Genomic DNA, 17,768 nt, shown 5'->3' with positions numbered 1-17,768 from the left:
TTGGTCGTAAAAAAAAATAATTATGAAATTTATTAAACTTGACTCATACAATGATTTTGAAAAAAAAAAAATTACGTATTAATACTATTTACTTTCAGAATAAAAGACAACAATGATGTTAAGATTTAATTAAATTTCATTTAATTTTTGAATTACCGAGTATTAAAGTACCATTTTTTTTTTTTTTTAATGAGGCTGTGAAATAAATAATTTTTGGTCAATATAAAACCTTTCTAAAAACGATTTAATTAAATATTTAATTTCATTTCATTTAAATTTACATCCTTTTTTAGTCACGAAATTTACGAGTTTTTTTTCACTTAATATATTACTTGTATTTAAATGTTATTAGCATTTGAGTAAGAGATTGAAATGCCGTTGAACGCCTTCTTGTATTCGTTGGTTCTCTGAAACCAGTATAGACAAAAATATTCGTTATATTTTCATTTAATGTTGGTTTTGAGATTCACTGATTGTATGTTAGCCCGACAGCTGTCATAACACAATAATTTTTAGTAATAAATTCGTTGTAGAATAAATCATTTATGTTGATATAAACATCTGTGGTTCAAAATATGAATAATTAATTAGTACTTAATCGAGTTCTCTTGGCACAATTAATTTTTGCAACTGAAGATTTACAGAAGTTCAACATTAACACATGCATTTAAATACATCAACAGCCGTTATGCCGTTTTCACACTTAAACTCGACAAAAAACGAATGAACAAAACACGTCTAGCTCATAAATCCTTGGTAGCTGTTGGACTTATTATGAGGCAAATGTAAATGTTTGCTTCAGAGCTACGTTTATGTGACACTCTATTAATGACTACAGTTGAGCGCATGGCGCCCTGGTACTCTGACACGAAATATCGCATGCATTTGTCGCGCGGTGACATTGTCACCCCCGTCCGAAGTCCACAACAGTTGACAATATATTAATTTACAGCAGTTAGCTTCACAAAACCGATTAAGGTACTGTAACAAAAAAACTGTAACTTAATGACATCATTTTACGACGAACCGTGTTTATGGTACAGCTATTTGAACAACAACGACAGTGTTGAACGCATAAAGCCCTGGTAGGCACAAATTCGATACAAAACTAACGTGACGGCATCACAACGAATCGTTGCACTTCCTTTTCTCGGACCATTAAACAAAACTAATAAATCGTACGATTCTTAAAATATTAATTTTTATATTCATATTACATAGTTTTCCATGTTGATTTTTCATCGATTGACAAAAATTCAATTTTTTATTCAAATCGTTTATATTTATTTTAGTATTAAATTTCTACCTGTGGTTTGAAGTTAAAAAATTTTTATTATTACCATATAGTTTTTATTTTTGTTATAAAAATGTTTAACTCTATAAACCGATTTTTTTGATCAATTTGACCCAAATTTCATTCGAAAATAACCATCAAATTTAGTTGGAAAAATATCACTCTCATTTATGCAGTTGTCAAAAATGACAAATTCAAAAATTTTATCCGAATTTAAAAAACATACGGATTTAAAATTCTAAAAGACAATTAAGTTTTTTTTTTATGCATTTTTTAAAACTCCAAATATAGAAAAGGTTTGGAAAAGAATCCTTTCCACGTATAACAGTAAGAAAAAAAACTTAAATTTAATTATTGAAAATGTTTTGGAATATCTAATTTTTTTTTTAAACCTACATCAAATAAAAGCTTTTAAAGTAAACAATGATAATAAAAATAAAATTGTCCACTAATTGTTTTATTCGATAAAAAAATATGTAATTTTTATGTAAATATGTATTAATGTATAAATATGTAATTTATAAAAAAAATATTTTGTTTTTGAATTTTAAAAATGTTCCGAGACTTTTATGTTCTTAAAAAAATTTGTCAACAAAAACACGTTTTAATGAATTTGATGAGTAATTTGCCTCCTTCGTAAAAATTTGTCAAATTTTGATATAAAATGCTCAAGTCTTTTTTATAAATAAACGCATTGAAATATTTTCAATAGTGATGTCAATCACTATCAAATTTCATTTAAATAAAACTGAAATTTATGCTGAACCCTTTGAAATGGTATTTGTTTTATTTTACAAATATAAAAATATTGGTTTGATTACAATTTGTTAACATTAGAAGCAAATTATAGTTTATTGTGTTAGACAATAATAAAATTTATCCAAGTATTCATATAGAAAAATAAACATATTAATTTTATGTGCTATATAATATGTGAATAAGCTGAATTTGATTAGTAGTAGTTAAATTTCTGACCTTAATTCCGTCGTTCGAATATAGTTAATAATTCATGCGCATTAGTTCACTATTCTCTCATAGTTCATTAATATTTCCATTTTATTCATCATGAAATTCATATTACTTTTTAATTTATATTAAAGAGTAGAGAAAAATGTGTTCATTGAAAAACAATTAAACAATATTACTTCTTATCACCCTTCCGGAGCATGGCGACACGTTATATAATTACAATACTTATCTCAGTTTACAATATCCTATCCAAACTGTACCATTACACCCTCCTAATAACAGGATCTTGTCTGTATATTTATTTAAACTGTTTTGAGCCCAAAAATAGATCGTACAGTAAATTTTAGATAATTCATTGTTTACATAAGCATCATATTTTTATATGTTAACAAAATGAACAAATGTTAACAAATTAACCAACATTTTTTAATTATAATCTATAATTTTAAATAAAACCAGTTATTTTAATTATGTAATTATTAAACATATAATAAATACATTTAAATATAGTTAAGAGTGAAAATAGATTAATACAAAAATAATTTCCACTCGGAAAATTTTAAAAGCTTAATAAAATAATAACTTCATTAAAATTTTTTAAAATAAAATTATGGACATGTATTTTTGATTCATAAGTATTTAAGTAAAATGTTGATAATTATTTTTTTTATGCCTAATTTAAATAAATATTTTAATCTGAAAAAATATTTTTATTATTNAATTATTTTTTTTATGCCTAATTTAAATAAATATTTTAATCTGAAAAAATATTTTTATTATTTATTCAAATTATTACTAAGGACGTCATAAAAATAAAATAATTAAATTTTTTAATTATTCCCTAATAATTTATCAAACGTCTATTGATTAACTTTCAAGTTTTCATTTCATTTGAGTATATTACTACTAAAATAATGTTTTTTTAAATAAATATAAGTCATTTTATTTTTGCTCATATCAAAGTCATCTTTTACATCTCCGATGATTGATTGTTTTTCTTAAAAATATATTGAAAGGTTATATAATTGAAATCGAAAGATGGGATATTAGAATTATTTTCATATTTGAGGATTTGAAATCAATATATATTTTTTTATTTATTTTCCACTTATTTTAAAATGTATTAAATTCTCCACGTTATTCTTTCTTTTATCTCCTCCATTCTTCCTCCTATATCTGGTTAGGAAACTGGCTCTTAGAAAATTTTTCTGACAACTTAAAATTTTAATTTTTCTGTAAGTAGCATGTTATTTATTTCATGTCCTCAGTTTAGGAAAACCTACAAATTGATTTATGCTAAGACATATTACAAACACTGATTATTGCGGTGACAGTACATTAAACACGATATATCGTCGGCCTAAGTTGCAATTGTCCCAACTCCAAAATGATAACTTTTCAGGAGAAACAAAAAAAAACATTTCATTCATTTAAAAAACATTAATGAAAACGTGAAATATCTAGGAAAATATAATAATATAATAATAATGGCATTTTTGGAGTTGGAACAATTGCGACTTTGCCCGGCGATATTATTATTAAATGTGTATTATAAAACATGTGGACGTAGTCGTGTTCCGAACCGACTGAGCTTTTTGTTAAAAAAAACTCAGTAGCGTAAGGAAAAAACATCTGTCGTCGCCAAGTGGATCGATTGTCAAATGGATTAGTTTGACTGGAATCGATTGAGAGGCTAAAGTAGTTTTCTTCAGTGCAAGTTAAAGTGCGTTGTCAATGCAGTGTGTGTACGTGATTCTATTGGAACAAGCGTTGCAAACCCAGTTAAGTTTGGATAGCCAACATTGATATGCGTCAGCATATAATTTGTCCACCGCACTCGACAATAGTGATTACTAGGGTCTCAGAATGTAATAAACTACAATATTTATGCGACTTGCCTCTTTCGCTGTCAACCCGCCGATGGTTATAATATTACAACAGGCTTTATCTATTATTCAATTGTTTAACATTTGTTAGCAATAAATACTGCGAAACAGTAATAATATCGACACATATTGTTCCAACCAAATATTGAATTGATTTATGAACTAAAGTGGAGTTACATGAAAACGAGTGTACGTGACGAAGAGATTAATGTGCATTGCGCATTAAAAACAATTAAGCAACTGAAGTTGGTTGATTTTGTTATTTTTTAATAAATGGTCCAATGTTTTTATATACGCATTTCGAGTTTCCCATTTTATTATTTCAGGAAACGTTATTGTCCCATTCATAAGTTGACATTGAGAAACTAGTTGTTTATGTGAACACCGAATTTTCACACTTATTTCTTTTCAGTTTTCCTCATTTATTATTTCAGTTATGTTATCAAAATATTTCAGCATGAAAACATGAACACTTAATATCCTTTTGTATTCGTCATCCCTGTATTATGTTTTCGATGATTTAAAAATAATTTTCATACGCCATATCTATTTTAAACGACTCATGTTATTTGAAATGTTCTTAATTATTTAAACAGAAAAAGTAAAATTTTAATGCTTGAAAAATTAATTTCATCTTTTTGTTACAATGCCTCTGTAATTATTCGCTTTAAATAACGAGAAAAAATGATCACTACTCGCATATGCTAATTGGTATCCAATAAATTACCGAAAAAAACAAAATAATGAAATAATGAATTAAATAATTTACTTGGATCTGTACTTAAAAATTTATTAAAGCTTTTCACATTTTATAATGAACTTATTAAATTTTAATGGTTTATCAAACTGTAGGATTGAATCTTTTAAAATATATTAAACTGAGTGTTCATAATAAATAAATCTATTGACACATTTCACTGTGATATTAATTTAATCCATAATCTGCAAAAAAATGGAAATTGGTTTAAAATGTTTTCAAGTGATCTGTTTTATTCAGTAGGTCATCATATTAACCAAATTCAATTACTAAGATTATTAAATGGATTTAAACAACAAATACTTGAATAATATCCTTTTTAAATGTTATAAAGTATACCCCATAATACCTTATTTAAATTAATTGATATAAAATTATATAAATTAAAAGATTGGAAATTAATAATAAGCTTACGAATCTACTATTCTATTATTTTAAAATGTATTAAGTAATTGTAATTAATCGCGAAGTAGAATATTTAAAGGGTAGAGAGTAGTTAAAAACATCTACTAGAAAATATAGTAGTATGAAAAAAACGAAATAATAGCTCTTCGAAATGAATGACCCAGTGTAGTAAAAATAGTACTATAAAATTTAATATCAAAATTAATTTGTAGAACTCTGAATATAATATAATTAGTAATATAATTGACTAAACTTAATTAAAGTTCACTAATATTAATGAAATATGCATTTAATTATAAAGATCTCTGTAAAACTAATTGTTATTTACTTCTAAGTAGGTAAATAAAAGTTTTTTCATTTATTAATTAAATTCGATTCTTAACGGGCGACACTAGAACATAAAGACGAGTGACAAGATCCGGAAGAAAACCAAAAGAAAGTACCTGTCTTCGTCGCAATTGAGGTTTTCTAGTTGAACAGTTTCTGTGTTAGTTTTTTTATTTATTATGCAATGGTAAAGGTTTGACTAAACAAACAAAACATCCAAATTCTCGAGCGTTATAGTTTTGCTGTAAAATTATCATCGTGATAAACTTTAGATTATGGCATTTATTCATATTTAAATTGATTTTATAAAATAACTTATTTGACTTTAAAATATACCATTATTAATTGAATTGTCATTCAGAAGTTCGCGGAAGTTTCTAAAAGTTAACATTGGTTTATTTTAGTGAAAATTGCTTGAATGTAAAAAACATATCTCACGCCAAACATTATAAAAGATTAGAGTGTGAAAATATTCACTGAAACAGAAAATTAGACCAGCGCCACTGTTGGCTTGATGTTCGAGTAGTATCTTTTGCAACAACGATTTTTAATAAATCAATACAAAGAAAAATTAAGTAGTATGAAAGGATATTGTGTGTGTGTGTTTAGTGTATTATGTGAAAAGAATATATTCGCGCGTGTGTGTGTTAATGTCACACGGTTATCCTTTCCGCCGCCATCGTTTTAGGGTTTGCGCAAAATGGTTTCGAAACGTCTGTTTCCGTATAGCGTTGCCTTTGATAATTTATGACCGTGACTGGAAAGACTGAACGACGCGATACATTACAGATTTTGTGGTTTAATCGAGGAACTATGTGAAAATTCAGTTTAAACCGATTATGCTAAAACAATATTATGATACCCATTAAAACGGATCTCCAGGATGTTGTCCGTTGTTGACAGAGATCAGGTTGTCAGTCCTATTATTATGTCATCTAAAAATTTGACCATTTCAAGAGTTGTATTCAATATTGTAATTATATCAACTACACAGATAAATCAAATTACAAGTTAGTACAAAAAAGCCATCGGCTTAAACGCAAAAATTTAACATTTAATAGGAAACCTTATTTTTATACTTTCCTAAGTATTTATATATTTTAGAGTAAGATGGAAGACTCGATGTTGGTGACATCTTAATCAGAAGAAATATCTGACCAAGAGTACATTTTGTATATATGATTTACATTTTATATTGATAGTTGGCAAACTATTTTTAGTTTGGATACAGCAAAGTTCATAATAATAGGAATGGTTACGAGTGTATAAATTCACATCCCCAGCCATTTTTTAATTGAAAATTATTCTCCGATTTATCTTACATGTCCCTAAAATCTCTTTAAAATATCCACCTAAATTGTTTACCGAAAGATGTTAATAAAATGTGAAGTAGATAAAATACTATAGATTGATTTATTATATATCTTTGATGATGTTAAAAAAAATGTAAATTTTGTAATTCAATACCGAAATTTAAAAACTTTTCTTTTGTTTAGAAATTACCTGGATTTCAGTTATTAACGTAATTTTATTATGAAACACAAAATAACATATATAAAATATTTTTGGTGCTATTATTTTTAATCAGCTCGTTAAAACAAAGAAAAATTATATTAGAATGCTAAACCTTTTCATCGTTATCCATGAAAAAATGTGCACATAAAGTATTCATGCTCTTGTGAATAATCGATTTAGAGAAAATGAAAACATCAAAACTGTTATAAATTGGGTCACATTTTAGAGTTATTATAATAAATAATGCAGAGTAGCTAAACGAGGTATAAATTAAAAAAAAAAACAACTTTCAAAAGTGTTTAATTAAAAAAATTTCACTAAGCATGAGAGAAACTAAGTCCAAAATAAACAAAGTTCATGTTATCTCGACGATTTGGCACAAAATTCTTTTATTTCAAGATGTGGGTTAGGATTGTACTCGTGGGCTTGTGTGAGGACTTAATTTGCAGTGTACTTACTTTCGGCTGGTTTTTAAAAGATAAAGTATTTACCGGTTAAAGTAGACCGCTATTTTTTTTTTTAACATATGAGAGAAATTTCCTGATATTATCCATAATTATTTTTAATATTGTCATTGTTAGTATAACGAATAAGGTAATTTCTATAGAATACGCATGTTTTATGACACTAATAAGAGACGTAGAAGTCATCTCTGCAAGGGAAAAATATTACAAGACCGCGAGTAAACAATATCTGACGTCGCTCATAGAAAGCGTACCTGAAACGTGACTATAACCGGAACAATAGTTTTATGCATTTGTTTTAATCAATATGCAAACTGATTATGTTGATCGTTTCCGGGATTGACAACATACAAGTGAAAGGCATATAAAACATAGTTCAGTTTCTTATAATAAAATATTTTATAAAAAAATATCGTTTAATAGAAATAGAAAAATTACACACTAACAATAATGATATCATATATATATATATATAGGTATTTATATACAAGTAAAATCGTCATTGATGTCACTATAACGATCTAGGACCGTAATCATCCATCATGGGATTCCAGCCATTGTTTGCAGCATTGTATTCTTTAGATACCATCAAATCAGATTTTCGTTGAGCTACATTTTGAACTTTGGGTTCCAAAGGCGTTGGTTGAGGGGAAACAAAATATTCCATAATAGGATGGTAGTTATAGTTGGTTTTGGTAGTAGGAGATGAATCCGGTGAATCTGTTACCATTATTTGTGTTGTTGTTGTTGTCGGCCTATAAAAAAAAAAAACAATACAGTGTCATCAATTCATTTTTTTATGTTATTGATAAAGTACATGTAATATCACGATAAAAATAAATTTCCAAGAGGTTGTTTGTTTTATTAGAACATTTTGAAAATGTTTAATATTTTATCTAAAAATACATTTGATTACAATATATACTGTGCTAATTTTTAGTTTTAATTTCTAGTTAAGATTTATAACTTAAGTATAGTTAGTACTAACAATTTGTCAAATAAATTAAAAACGACTTTCATTTTTATAGCAATTTAAAAATCTCTGGTTTTAGAAATTTATCACAAATGTTATACGCTTATAATTTACGCAGCAGGGTCATAAAACAAATTACTCATACAAAAAAATCTAGTCTTCATTCAACTAAAAATTGCTCATAAAAAGAAATTGAATAGCAAAAAAAACTATAATACAGAATAGTGAAACAAATGTTAATTAAATGTTTTTATAAAAAAATGCCAACTATTTTTACCATTTAATCAGGAACATGTTTTTTTTTACAAATTACCTTAAATATAATTATTTATCATTAAAGATTTAGCGTATATTTCTATTTTTTCTTAAGTATTATGAGGAGTACATACGTTATTAAAACATTTTAGCTAATTATTAAATTTCATAAGAATTTAGTAGACAAATATGCATTTACTAGTAAGTTAATATTTCCCATTAAATATATAATCTCTACTGGATTGTTTTTAATTACTGTCCCGAGCGTTTAGAACACTTTTAATAAAATGACATTCATAATAAAAATATATTATACATTTAACTTTCATAATAATATAATTAACTAAAATCAAATTTTTCTTTTCAAAAAAAAAAATTCTTCATTTAGCTTTATAGTTTTAATATTACTGAGATTTATTTTATAATTTGTAAGTATTTCCAAGTAAAAACTGCGTCGCAAAAAAACACTGTGTTTGTGAAAATAGACGAGTGATGTAATGTAATGGATTACGTGACTAAGTTCGGTGCGCACATCCTTTTTTCCGAACATTGATCACTAAAACAATATTATCTGAGTAAGGGACTATTAAATAAAAATGAGTTATCATCATACCGTACTGTAATGAATATCAATTAAATCAATTCGATCATTTTAAATTTGCAATGTATTAAATAAATTATTGTAACTGTACTATTCCTTTCTGGGCGTAAATAAATAAATCGTCTATGGCTTAAACATGTATTGAAAATATAATAATTTTTTATTTACCTAATTTAATTTTATATTTCTCATAACGAATATTTATTTATTAGATAAATTATTAATTGTATTTATTAGTATATTTTTGTAAATAAAGTGAATTTTATTTTATACTTTTAGTAAATATTTTAATGGTATTTTACAATTATCCTTCAATCCCATTAATCATCATAAGAAAACTCCATTCTTATATTGTTTGATTTATTATTATTATTATTTAATCGTAATCATTTATGTCGAAGAAATGACAACACATTTATTAATCTTACGGTATAAATTGTGAACATTCAAATAAGAAAATGATTAAAGTTTTAACTTAATAATAAATATATTTTTACAGTTTTTATTTTATATAATAATCTAAAGGCTATTTAATTAGTTAATTAATGTAAAAATCTTTTTTTTACCACCCTTATCTTTGATCTATGACCTTAATCGCTATCATCTCTATGGCGTTTTTTTAGATACTTTTTGTACATTTTTAACTGGTATAAACATTGTACATAATATTATTTACAGTAAACATTAGGATCAAAATTATTAATATTAAAAAAAGCGACTACATTGTATATTCAAAGGAGTTATCGAGGCTGAGTGCTTTTATTCACCGGTAGTAAAAATAATATAAAAATGAACGTAATTAAAGATTCTTTAATTCGCTAAGCCACTAATAATCAATTACAATTTTTTTGTTTTACTTTATTTAAATCTTGTTTAGTAAAGAAAAGTGTATAGCATTTTGGTTTGGAATAAAGAAAGAGCACGTTAATCATAAAACCAAAAAAAAATAAATAAAATATTGATGTATGTCGTTTTTCCTAGAAAGTGTCGATATGTTGATATCTGCTAATTACCTATTTTTATTTTTTTTATACGGCCTTCTTGCATTTGGAGGGTATTTAGCAGGATGCGTTTCGTGAACGACATACTGATCTGTAGCAGAATGCGGAGTAGGTAATCGTTTTACATTCGATAATTTTTTTTGGTTTGTATTCGTAGATTGTGGATTTAAATCATCAAATACTAAGTTGTGAGAATCTAAACTGTCAGAAATTAATGGGTTCAGTTCTTGAAGGTGACACGAACAACATGTGGGAACCTAAAATATATTTTATTATTAAACGTATTTTTCAAATATCTTAGGAAGTAAAAATACTTTAAATATATCCATAGTAAGTCCAGAGAACTGATCCCATGTCAGGAGTCTATGGTAATTATACACTTGACGGCATGTCGACTTGAATTTTGTGGACACGTGTGAACATCGCGTATCTGGTTTTCTAAATAATTAATTAACATTATTTTGTATAATATTCAATTGTGTTGAAAATGTTCAAAACAAATCTATATATTTTAACTTACAAACATTTTTCAAGTCTCAAAGTTTGCACGTATTCATCAGTGTTTACGACATACTTCCATTGGCCATTTGTGGATCTAGCTTTTTTTGGTCTTGCTAAGGTAACTTGGCTTTGGCAAATTGCGTTCTCTAAATTTTCATCTATTCTTCTGTGTAATATGTTTAAATTATTATTTGCTTATCTATCTAAATGAAAATTATTGTGCGTACCGTTCAGTTATATTTGCGTCATATGAAGTGGTCATATTATACTTAGGATCCTTAAGTAATGCTTGAAAAGCAGTCTTGCTATTTGCTGTGTCCTCTATAGTTTCTGTAATCTCAATACTAAACAAATGTTAACAAAACTGTTATTAAAAAATGGAAAAGTATTGAACTATAGTACATTGATTTCAACAAAATTGGCAATAAAACTTTATTTTATTGTACTTAAAATATATTTTTTGTTTTCACTGTTAATTTAAAAGCTTTAAGTATTAGAGCAACATCCCTTTGAAACAAACTATTTAATTGCCAAAACAATAGTTCTTCGAGGCGTACAGATTAAATGCTTTAGTAATACATTTAAAAGTTGAATTCTTTACAGTAGTTACACAGAAAAAATTCTCATATATCTTAAAATAGAATTAAAAATATTTAGAGAACTATTTGTTGGTCTGTTTGTTGAAGTAAAAAGTTTATTATTGAATTCTATGTTTCCTCTGAACTGTTCACAAAAATAGTAAGCCCTTTTTTAAAAAAAAAAAAAAAAGGCAAAATTTCCTAAAACGCTCAATCAGAAGGATAATTGTAAAGTAATAATAAAGTTCTAAAAATCTGCAGTTTCTTTAAAGCTACTGAAAAAAAAATTATGCTCATACATTTATTCACCTTAGTAATTTGTGATTAGAAATATATTTTAATAAAGAAATGTTGAATTTTAAAACTTTATAGAGACTTTATTGTTAACCTTGAATTAAATTAACCGGTTTACAATGCAGCCGATAACCGTTAGAATTTTTAATGATAAAAATATTTAAAAGATTTATGAATTTGTTTATTTTATATTTAAACGAAAATTTCGGATTCGCCTAGTTAAATACATTTCAATTTTAAGTGAGTATAATGTTTTTGGCATCATAAAATTATTAAAAGCTAATTAAAATTTATAAAACCAAAACAAAATAATTTATTTTAAATAGTCCTAAACTATATTCAAATTAATAATTTTATTTTAGATTCATATTAAATTATTTTTATAAAAAGTAAACAAATCTTAGGAATATTATAAATATATGTGTATAATTAGGGTTAGTCAACCTTAAAATTTGTCACTAATTAAAGCATAATCTTACAAAAAACATTTTTGTATATTAAATATGAAATGAAAACAGAATTCATTGATGAGAACAAAAACTATTGTTAAATTTTATATTTAATTTAAACTGAAAAATAAATAAGGATTTTCAAAAAATTGTACATATCAACTAAAATAGTATTTCTATTTATTACATAAAATTTCTATTACCAAAATCAATAGTTTTCTATAATTTAAACAAAATTTATGTAAATTTCAAAGACTAAAATATTTAATATTCTATTGAAAATTATTATTGTAATTTTAGCTTAGACTAAATCCCATCAGTAATAGTATAAATTAGTTTGAAGAATAAATATTCGTTTAATTTATTTTAAAATGTCAATAAAAAGCTATAACACATGCAATTTTTCTAGTAATTTTTTTTTACTTTTATCTCATTTTAATAGTTTTTACAGCCATATAACTGTTTTATGCTTACTCGGGGTATGACTGCACATTAAGACATATACTGTCGCCAAACAAATCACAGTCATCTGTAAAACTTTCTATTGTGGGCAACACTGGTTCTTGTACTTTAGGTGGACGTTTAGGTGCGATCGAATTTATTGGAAAATAGGGTCTCTTCATACCTGTTTCGATAATAATGTAAATGTCTTATTATTTGGGTCATCGACCTTGAGATAGCTGTGAGTAAATAAAACCAGTTACCAGTCAGTTCAGGAATCCGTTGCGGAAACCGGCGAGTCAACGGGTTTGGCGAACGTAGACGATTAGATGAAATTGGCGATCCGTGTATATGATATGACTGTAAGTAAAACAAAAAAATATAACTGAATGTGTACGTTAACTCAAAGAAAGATATAAAATAAATGAATTCAAATAGTTCAAAAACAAAATTATAGTTTTAAACTGACCCCAAAATTTGATGCTCTAGCAGAAGATTCGTCGCCATTATTACCACTTCTTAACATAGCCGCTATATCCAAGCTAATTGGCAGTAAAAGTTGAGCGTTTAGCTCTTTATTTTTAAGGTTATGAGTCTGACCTTTACCCATTACCATTCCGGCAAGAGCCAATCTCTGTGCGGCTGTCATGGCTTTAATGATTGGAACGACTTGAGCCAACTTCTCCTTCGTTCCTGGATTGTGCATAGCTTTTTGTATAAGTTTTTGCATTATGTCAGCTTTACGATCGGCCATATTTCTACAAATTAAAAAAAATAAGTAACATAAAACTGGGCGTTTTTAGAATAATTTAAAGTACTTGTAAACATTTGTATCATTACTTCTGGAATACTTAATCATTATTATTCAAAAAATAAAAATAAAACTTAGAATTTCAAATTGTGATTTCATTTAATTATATGTTTATCAATCATAAAATTAAAAAAAAAAAAAGGAATTAAAAATTGACTTTCTTAGTTTAATTATTCTGACCTTTATTAGTTCATTATTATTTTAGTTATGCAATTGACATTGTTATTTATTATGAGTCATTAGTACAAATAATATGAAAATAATACGATAATTCGGCCAGAAAATATTTATAATTAAAATATAAATATTTTTTGGTAAAATAAAGATGTTAAATGGGATAACTTTTATATGACAATAGTGTTTTACCTAAAATATAGCCATAAATTATTGAAAAAAAAATTAAGTAGAAAATTATAAAACATGAATAACGGTGAATTTTTACATAAAATAACATTTTTTGTGACCGTTTACATATAAAAGCCACTCGGACTTAATTTATCTCATAGTATGTAACATAAGTTTTACTTTACACGTATGTTTGAATTTCTGAGTAATTCCGGAACATTAATTTTTCAAAAAATTATGGTACCTTAAGTAAAAAAAAAAAGTTAATATAATGTCGAAATTATCGATTATAAAAATCATAATTTTTGAGGATTTTCCTCATTTGCACAGAACGACAGAATTTTTTTTCAATTTTTAAGGGAAATTTCTTCAACTATATACAATTTGTGATCTTATGTAGATTTATTGAAAAAAAAACATTATAAATTAAATTAAAAACCTTCTCAGATGCGCATCGAAGCTCTAAGTTGCTTCCTTTATTAGACATAAAATAATATAGAATATAAAATAATGTAATAATTAGTTAATAATTAATATAGTGTTAATTAATAGTTAATAATAAAATAATATAGAAAATAATCCATGATTGATAAATTAAACAAATATTTCACTAAGAACAAAAAAAAAAATGCTCATTATTAATTATTTGTTTTTGATTAATACAGTTGTCAATGTTAAATGAATCACTATATATACTAACAACTATTTTTTTATTCCATGGGAATAAAATTTATAATGCAAAAATCTTTTTCATGTCTCCACGATACGTATAAAAAAAAAGAAATGAAACTTTTCTATCTACAGCAAGAGTAGAATTTATCATTTTTATGTCCCCAGTATTGGACTTGAAATAGGATTTTCAGCACATCCGTTTGTGTACATGTGGGCGTTTTTAAGAGAAAGCGGGTCGCGGAGTGCAATTTTATCTAAAACTAATGCTCTTTAACGACCTGGCAATGACATGTTTAATTTTGTTTCCATTAAGGGGTGATTTAATGTTAATAACATGTTGTTTGTACCAAATACTCACACAGCGCTATTATCTGGAGCATCATTATCAAGATCAACGCTGTTGGGATCTATCGTTTCCTCGACGCCATTCATCGAAGTGGTGTTTGGCGAGTTACTGCCGTCATTGTCTTGAGCATTGCTCCTGTCGTCTAACGGAAAGTCTTCGAGTTCATCACAAACAACGGCTGCAAACGCCTGTAAGAAAAATATTAAAAAATATTCACCTTTTTTTTAAATAATTGTATTTACCTTAAAAAAAAAAAAAAAAATGACTTGTTAAACAATATTAACTATCAAATATCTAAGATGCTCTCTCATTTTTTTTATTAAAAAAGAAGAATATATGTGTGAGAAAACTTAACCACTAATTTAAAAAAGATGTACTTTCACCTCATCACTTTTATCGTTAATAAAAAAAACCGATACCTCGTATCCTTAGTAATTAAACTCGTGTATCGCTCTATGTTCTCATTAAATATTTTATGTATTTAAATATGATAAAATACTATATATTTTGTTGTGTCAAAATTGTACAATTATATAATAATGGTGTATAGATCCATAGTCATAATATCAACTATTTTTACCAAAATCGGTCGTTACGCTATCCATTTAGTACAAAACAGGAATATTCTTTATACTAAACGTTAGTTTTTTTAACATTGTAATTTAACATAATTTTACTAAATAAACTGTTTAATTTGGAAAATCAGTCATGTGCTATAATTACTTAAATCAAATATAAATTACTGAATTATGATATGGATAACTCGCCACGATATTTAAAATTATATTATTACAACAGACAATAATAAAAAAAACCATATAATATATTTAATAATTATTTGAACTGAGTTACCAATATAGAATACAAAAATGAGTAGTTTATCTTAAACTCAAAACTGAAACCTTATTAGAGATTTGTTGAAAATTTAACAAAAACAATAATATTAATTAAAATAATATAGAAATTTATTAAGTTATTCCCTAATATTTAATTTATATAATTCAAAGAACTCTTATATCAAATTTTGAAATTTATTTAGTGTATATTTTAAATTGAGACGAAACAGACAAAAAAGCTGTTAAAATTGGGTTATTTAAATTTAAAATAAACTTTAAACACATGAGTTTCTCAGAAATCCCAAAATAAACTGACGAATTTTGACACTAGACCACTTAAGCAAAATTTAGAAAAATCATCATATTCTATTAATGTTTACTGTTTAATTGTAAATTAGAGGATAAATAATAATTTATTTAGCGTTCAAAATTTTTCTCAGTGGACTATAACGACAACATCAAAGTGTAACTTAAAGATATAATATAAGACAAATAAATATTTCAACGTATTATGTACAAATTTATATTTTATTTTTTTATATTTATTGTTAATTATTTCTTATGATATTTTTAGTCAGTTTTAAAAAAATTAATGCATGTAGCTACATTTTTAATACATTTATTGAACCACATTTTTTTATTGAATGCAACAAATTAGTTTCAGTGACGTATAGTTTTATTTGGAAAATATGAGCAATAAAATTAAAAAATAATTAATCCTAATCACAAAATTAAAGGTTTAAACTTCAAAATATTGTGAAAAACTACATTACACATTTAATTAAAGAGATTTTATTAAATCTTACTTAATAGAATGGCTGATTTATTTCTATAAAAGAGGAAACCCTCTTTTACAACTTAATAAAGAATATCTTCACAAAACAAATTTTAAAAGAGACGTTAATCATAGTTGGTAATTAACACTTGAATAACTAAATATAATAAATTACTTAAAATATATTGTATAGTTAGAGTCTCTCCAGAAGTAAAAAAGTTTTAAGAAAGTTAGTTCATTACGCTAAATTCTTAAGATATAAAAAAGCATACTTACAGCTGCCACAAATAACAAAAATATCCCAACTTTGTACATGTCAAGACGGTAATTTAACGGTCTTCATTTCCACTTAAACAGTACGCGCTGATTAGTTGCTATCTATACGAATGAGATTCTATTAAAACTTAAGACAACATAATGAAGAGCCACCTGGAATGAGATAAGTCACTTTGTCTTGTGCTCAGTAACATGCCGCGATATGTAATTCTAAACCGGTCTATTTGGTGGGGTACATGCGCGCGTTCACGGAGACCGAATAAGTTGGTCATTCAAGTTTAAGGTCAATTACGTCTGTAAGGCGCCAACACATTCGGTCCAGAGTCGTTTTAATAATAATTATGCTATGCTATAGTGACAATAAGACAATTACAAAACAATTTAGTCCAAATAGCTTAAATTAAAATTTAATCATTATATGAATATCATATAAGTTGAATATTTGTAAACCACACTTAACTAAAAACACATAAATATATACACAGTGAGTTATTTAGTATATTACCTCCCATTTTTCATTAAAATTTAAATTATTTTTATAAACCATTGTAAATATCAAGTTTATTTTAAAAAATAATTATTCATAAGAGTTGATTTTAGGGGTAATTTTTGAAAGTTAAATGGAAACCTATTATTTATTTTTTACTAATAAATGGAAAATTTTCTAAAAAAAAATTTAAAAATAAGTATTCTATTATTACTTTTTGAGTTTTTAGAATAATAGAAAAACTAGTTTTCGACAATGGTTGGTATTTACAATAGTCTATAAAAATAATTCAAATATTAATCTATACATTTTTATGAAAAAATTATTATTTAAATAAAATATGGAGGGTAATACACTTAATAATTCACACTGTATACATATACTGTGTTGAGTAGATTAGATAAATTTCTCTCGATAATTTTTTTTAACAATAAATCAATACCAAAAAATAGTTTGTATATGTAAAATGTAAAAAACAACAACAAATATTCTATTTAATTTGAAATTTTT

At 25.6% G+C, this 17,768-nt stretch overlaps 1 protein-coding gene across 1 annotated transcript; it reads right to left on the bottom strand.

The window, feature by feature from the left end:
• Positions 1–7,982: 7,982 nt before the first annotated feature.
• On the bottom strand, positions 7,983–17,052 carry LOC126895552 (neurotrophin 1-like). The gene is made up of 10 exons (XM_050667539.1): positions 16,772–17,052; positions 14,897–15,072; positions 13,180–13,468; positions 12,974–13,070; positions 12,744–12,894; positions 11,176–11,292; positions 10,968–11,114; positions 10,762–10,885; positions 10,460–10,704; positions 7,983–8,372 (listed from the first exon to the last, which is right to left on the bottom strand). The coding sequence occupies exons 1-10, from the start codon at positions 16,808–16,810 to the stop codon at positions 8,129–8,131; spliced, it is 1,629 nt and encodes a 542-aa protein (XP_050523496.1). The 5' UTR covers positions 16,811–17,052; the 3' UTR covers positions 7,983–8,128.
• Between the last annotated feature and the right edge of the window lie 716 nt (positions 17,053–17,768).

Source organism: Daktulosphaira vitifoliae, unplaced genomic scaffold (genome assembly GCF_025091365.1).
Source record: "Daktulosphaira vitifoliae isolate Bord-2020 unplaced genomic scaffold, ASM2509136v1 Scaffold_1, whole genome shotgun sequence".
Taxonomy (NCBI): domain Eukaryota; kingdom Metazoa; phylum Arthropoda; class Insecta; order Hemiptera; family Phylloxeridae; genus Daktulosphaira; species Daktulosphaira vitifoliae.
This window is presented reverse-complemented; position numbering and strand designations above follow the sequence as displayed.

Bases quoted from the DNA above. Each gene is read 5' to 3' on its own strand.
- LOC126895552 (XM_050667539.1), bottom strand. From the start codon at position 16,810: ATGTACAAAGTTGGGATATTTTTGTTATTTGTGGCAGCT. The intron at 13,071-13,179 runs GTCAGTTTAAAA...TTTTACTTACAG, and splicing joins CTAGAGCATCAAATTTTGGG to TCATATCATATACACGGATC. The intron at 11,293-12,743 runs GTAAGCATAAAA...ACATTTGTTTAG, and splicing joins AATGTGCAGTCATACCCCGA to TATTGAGATTACAGAAACTA.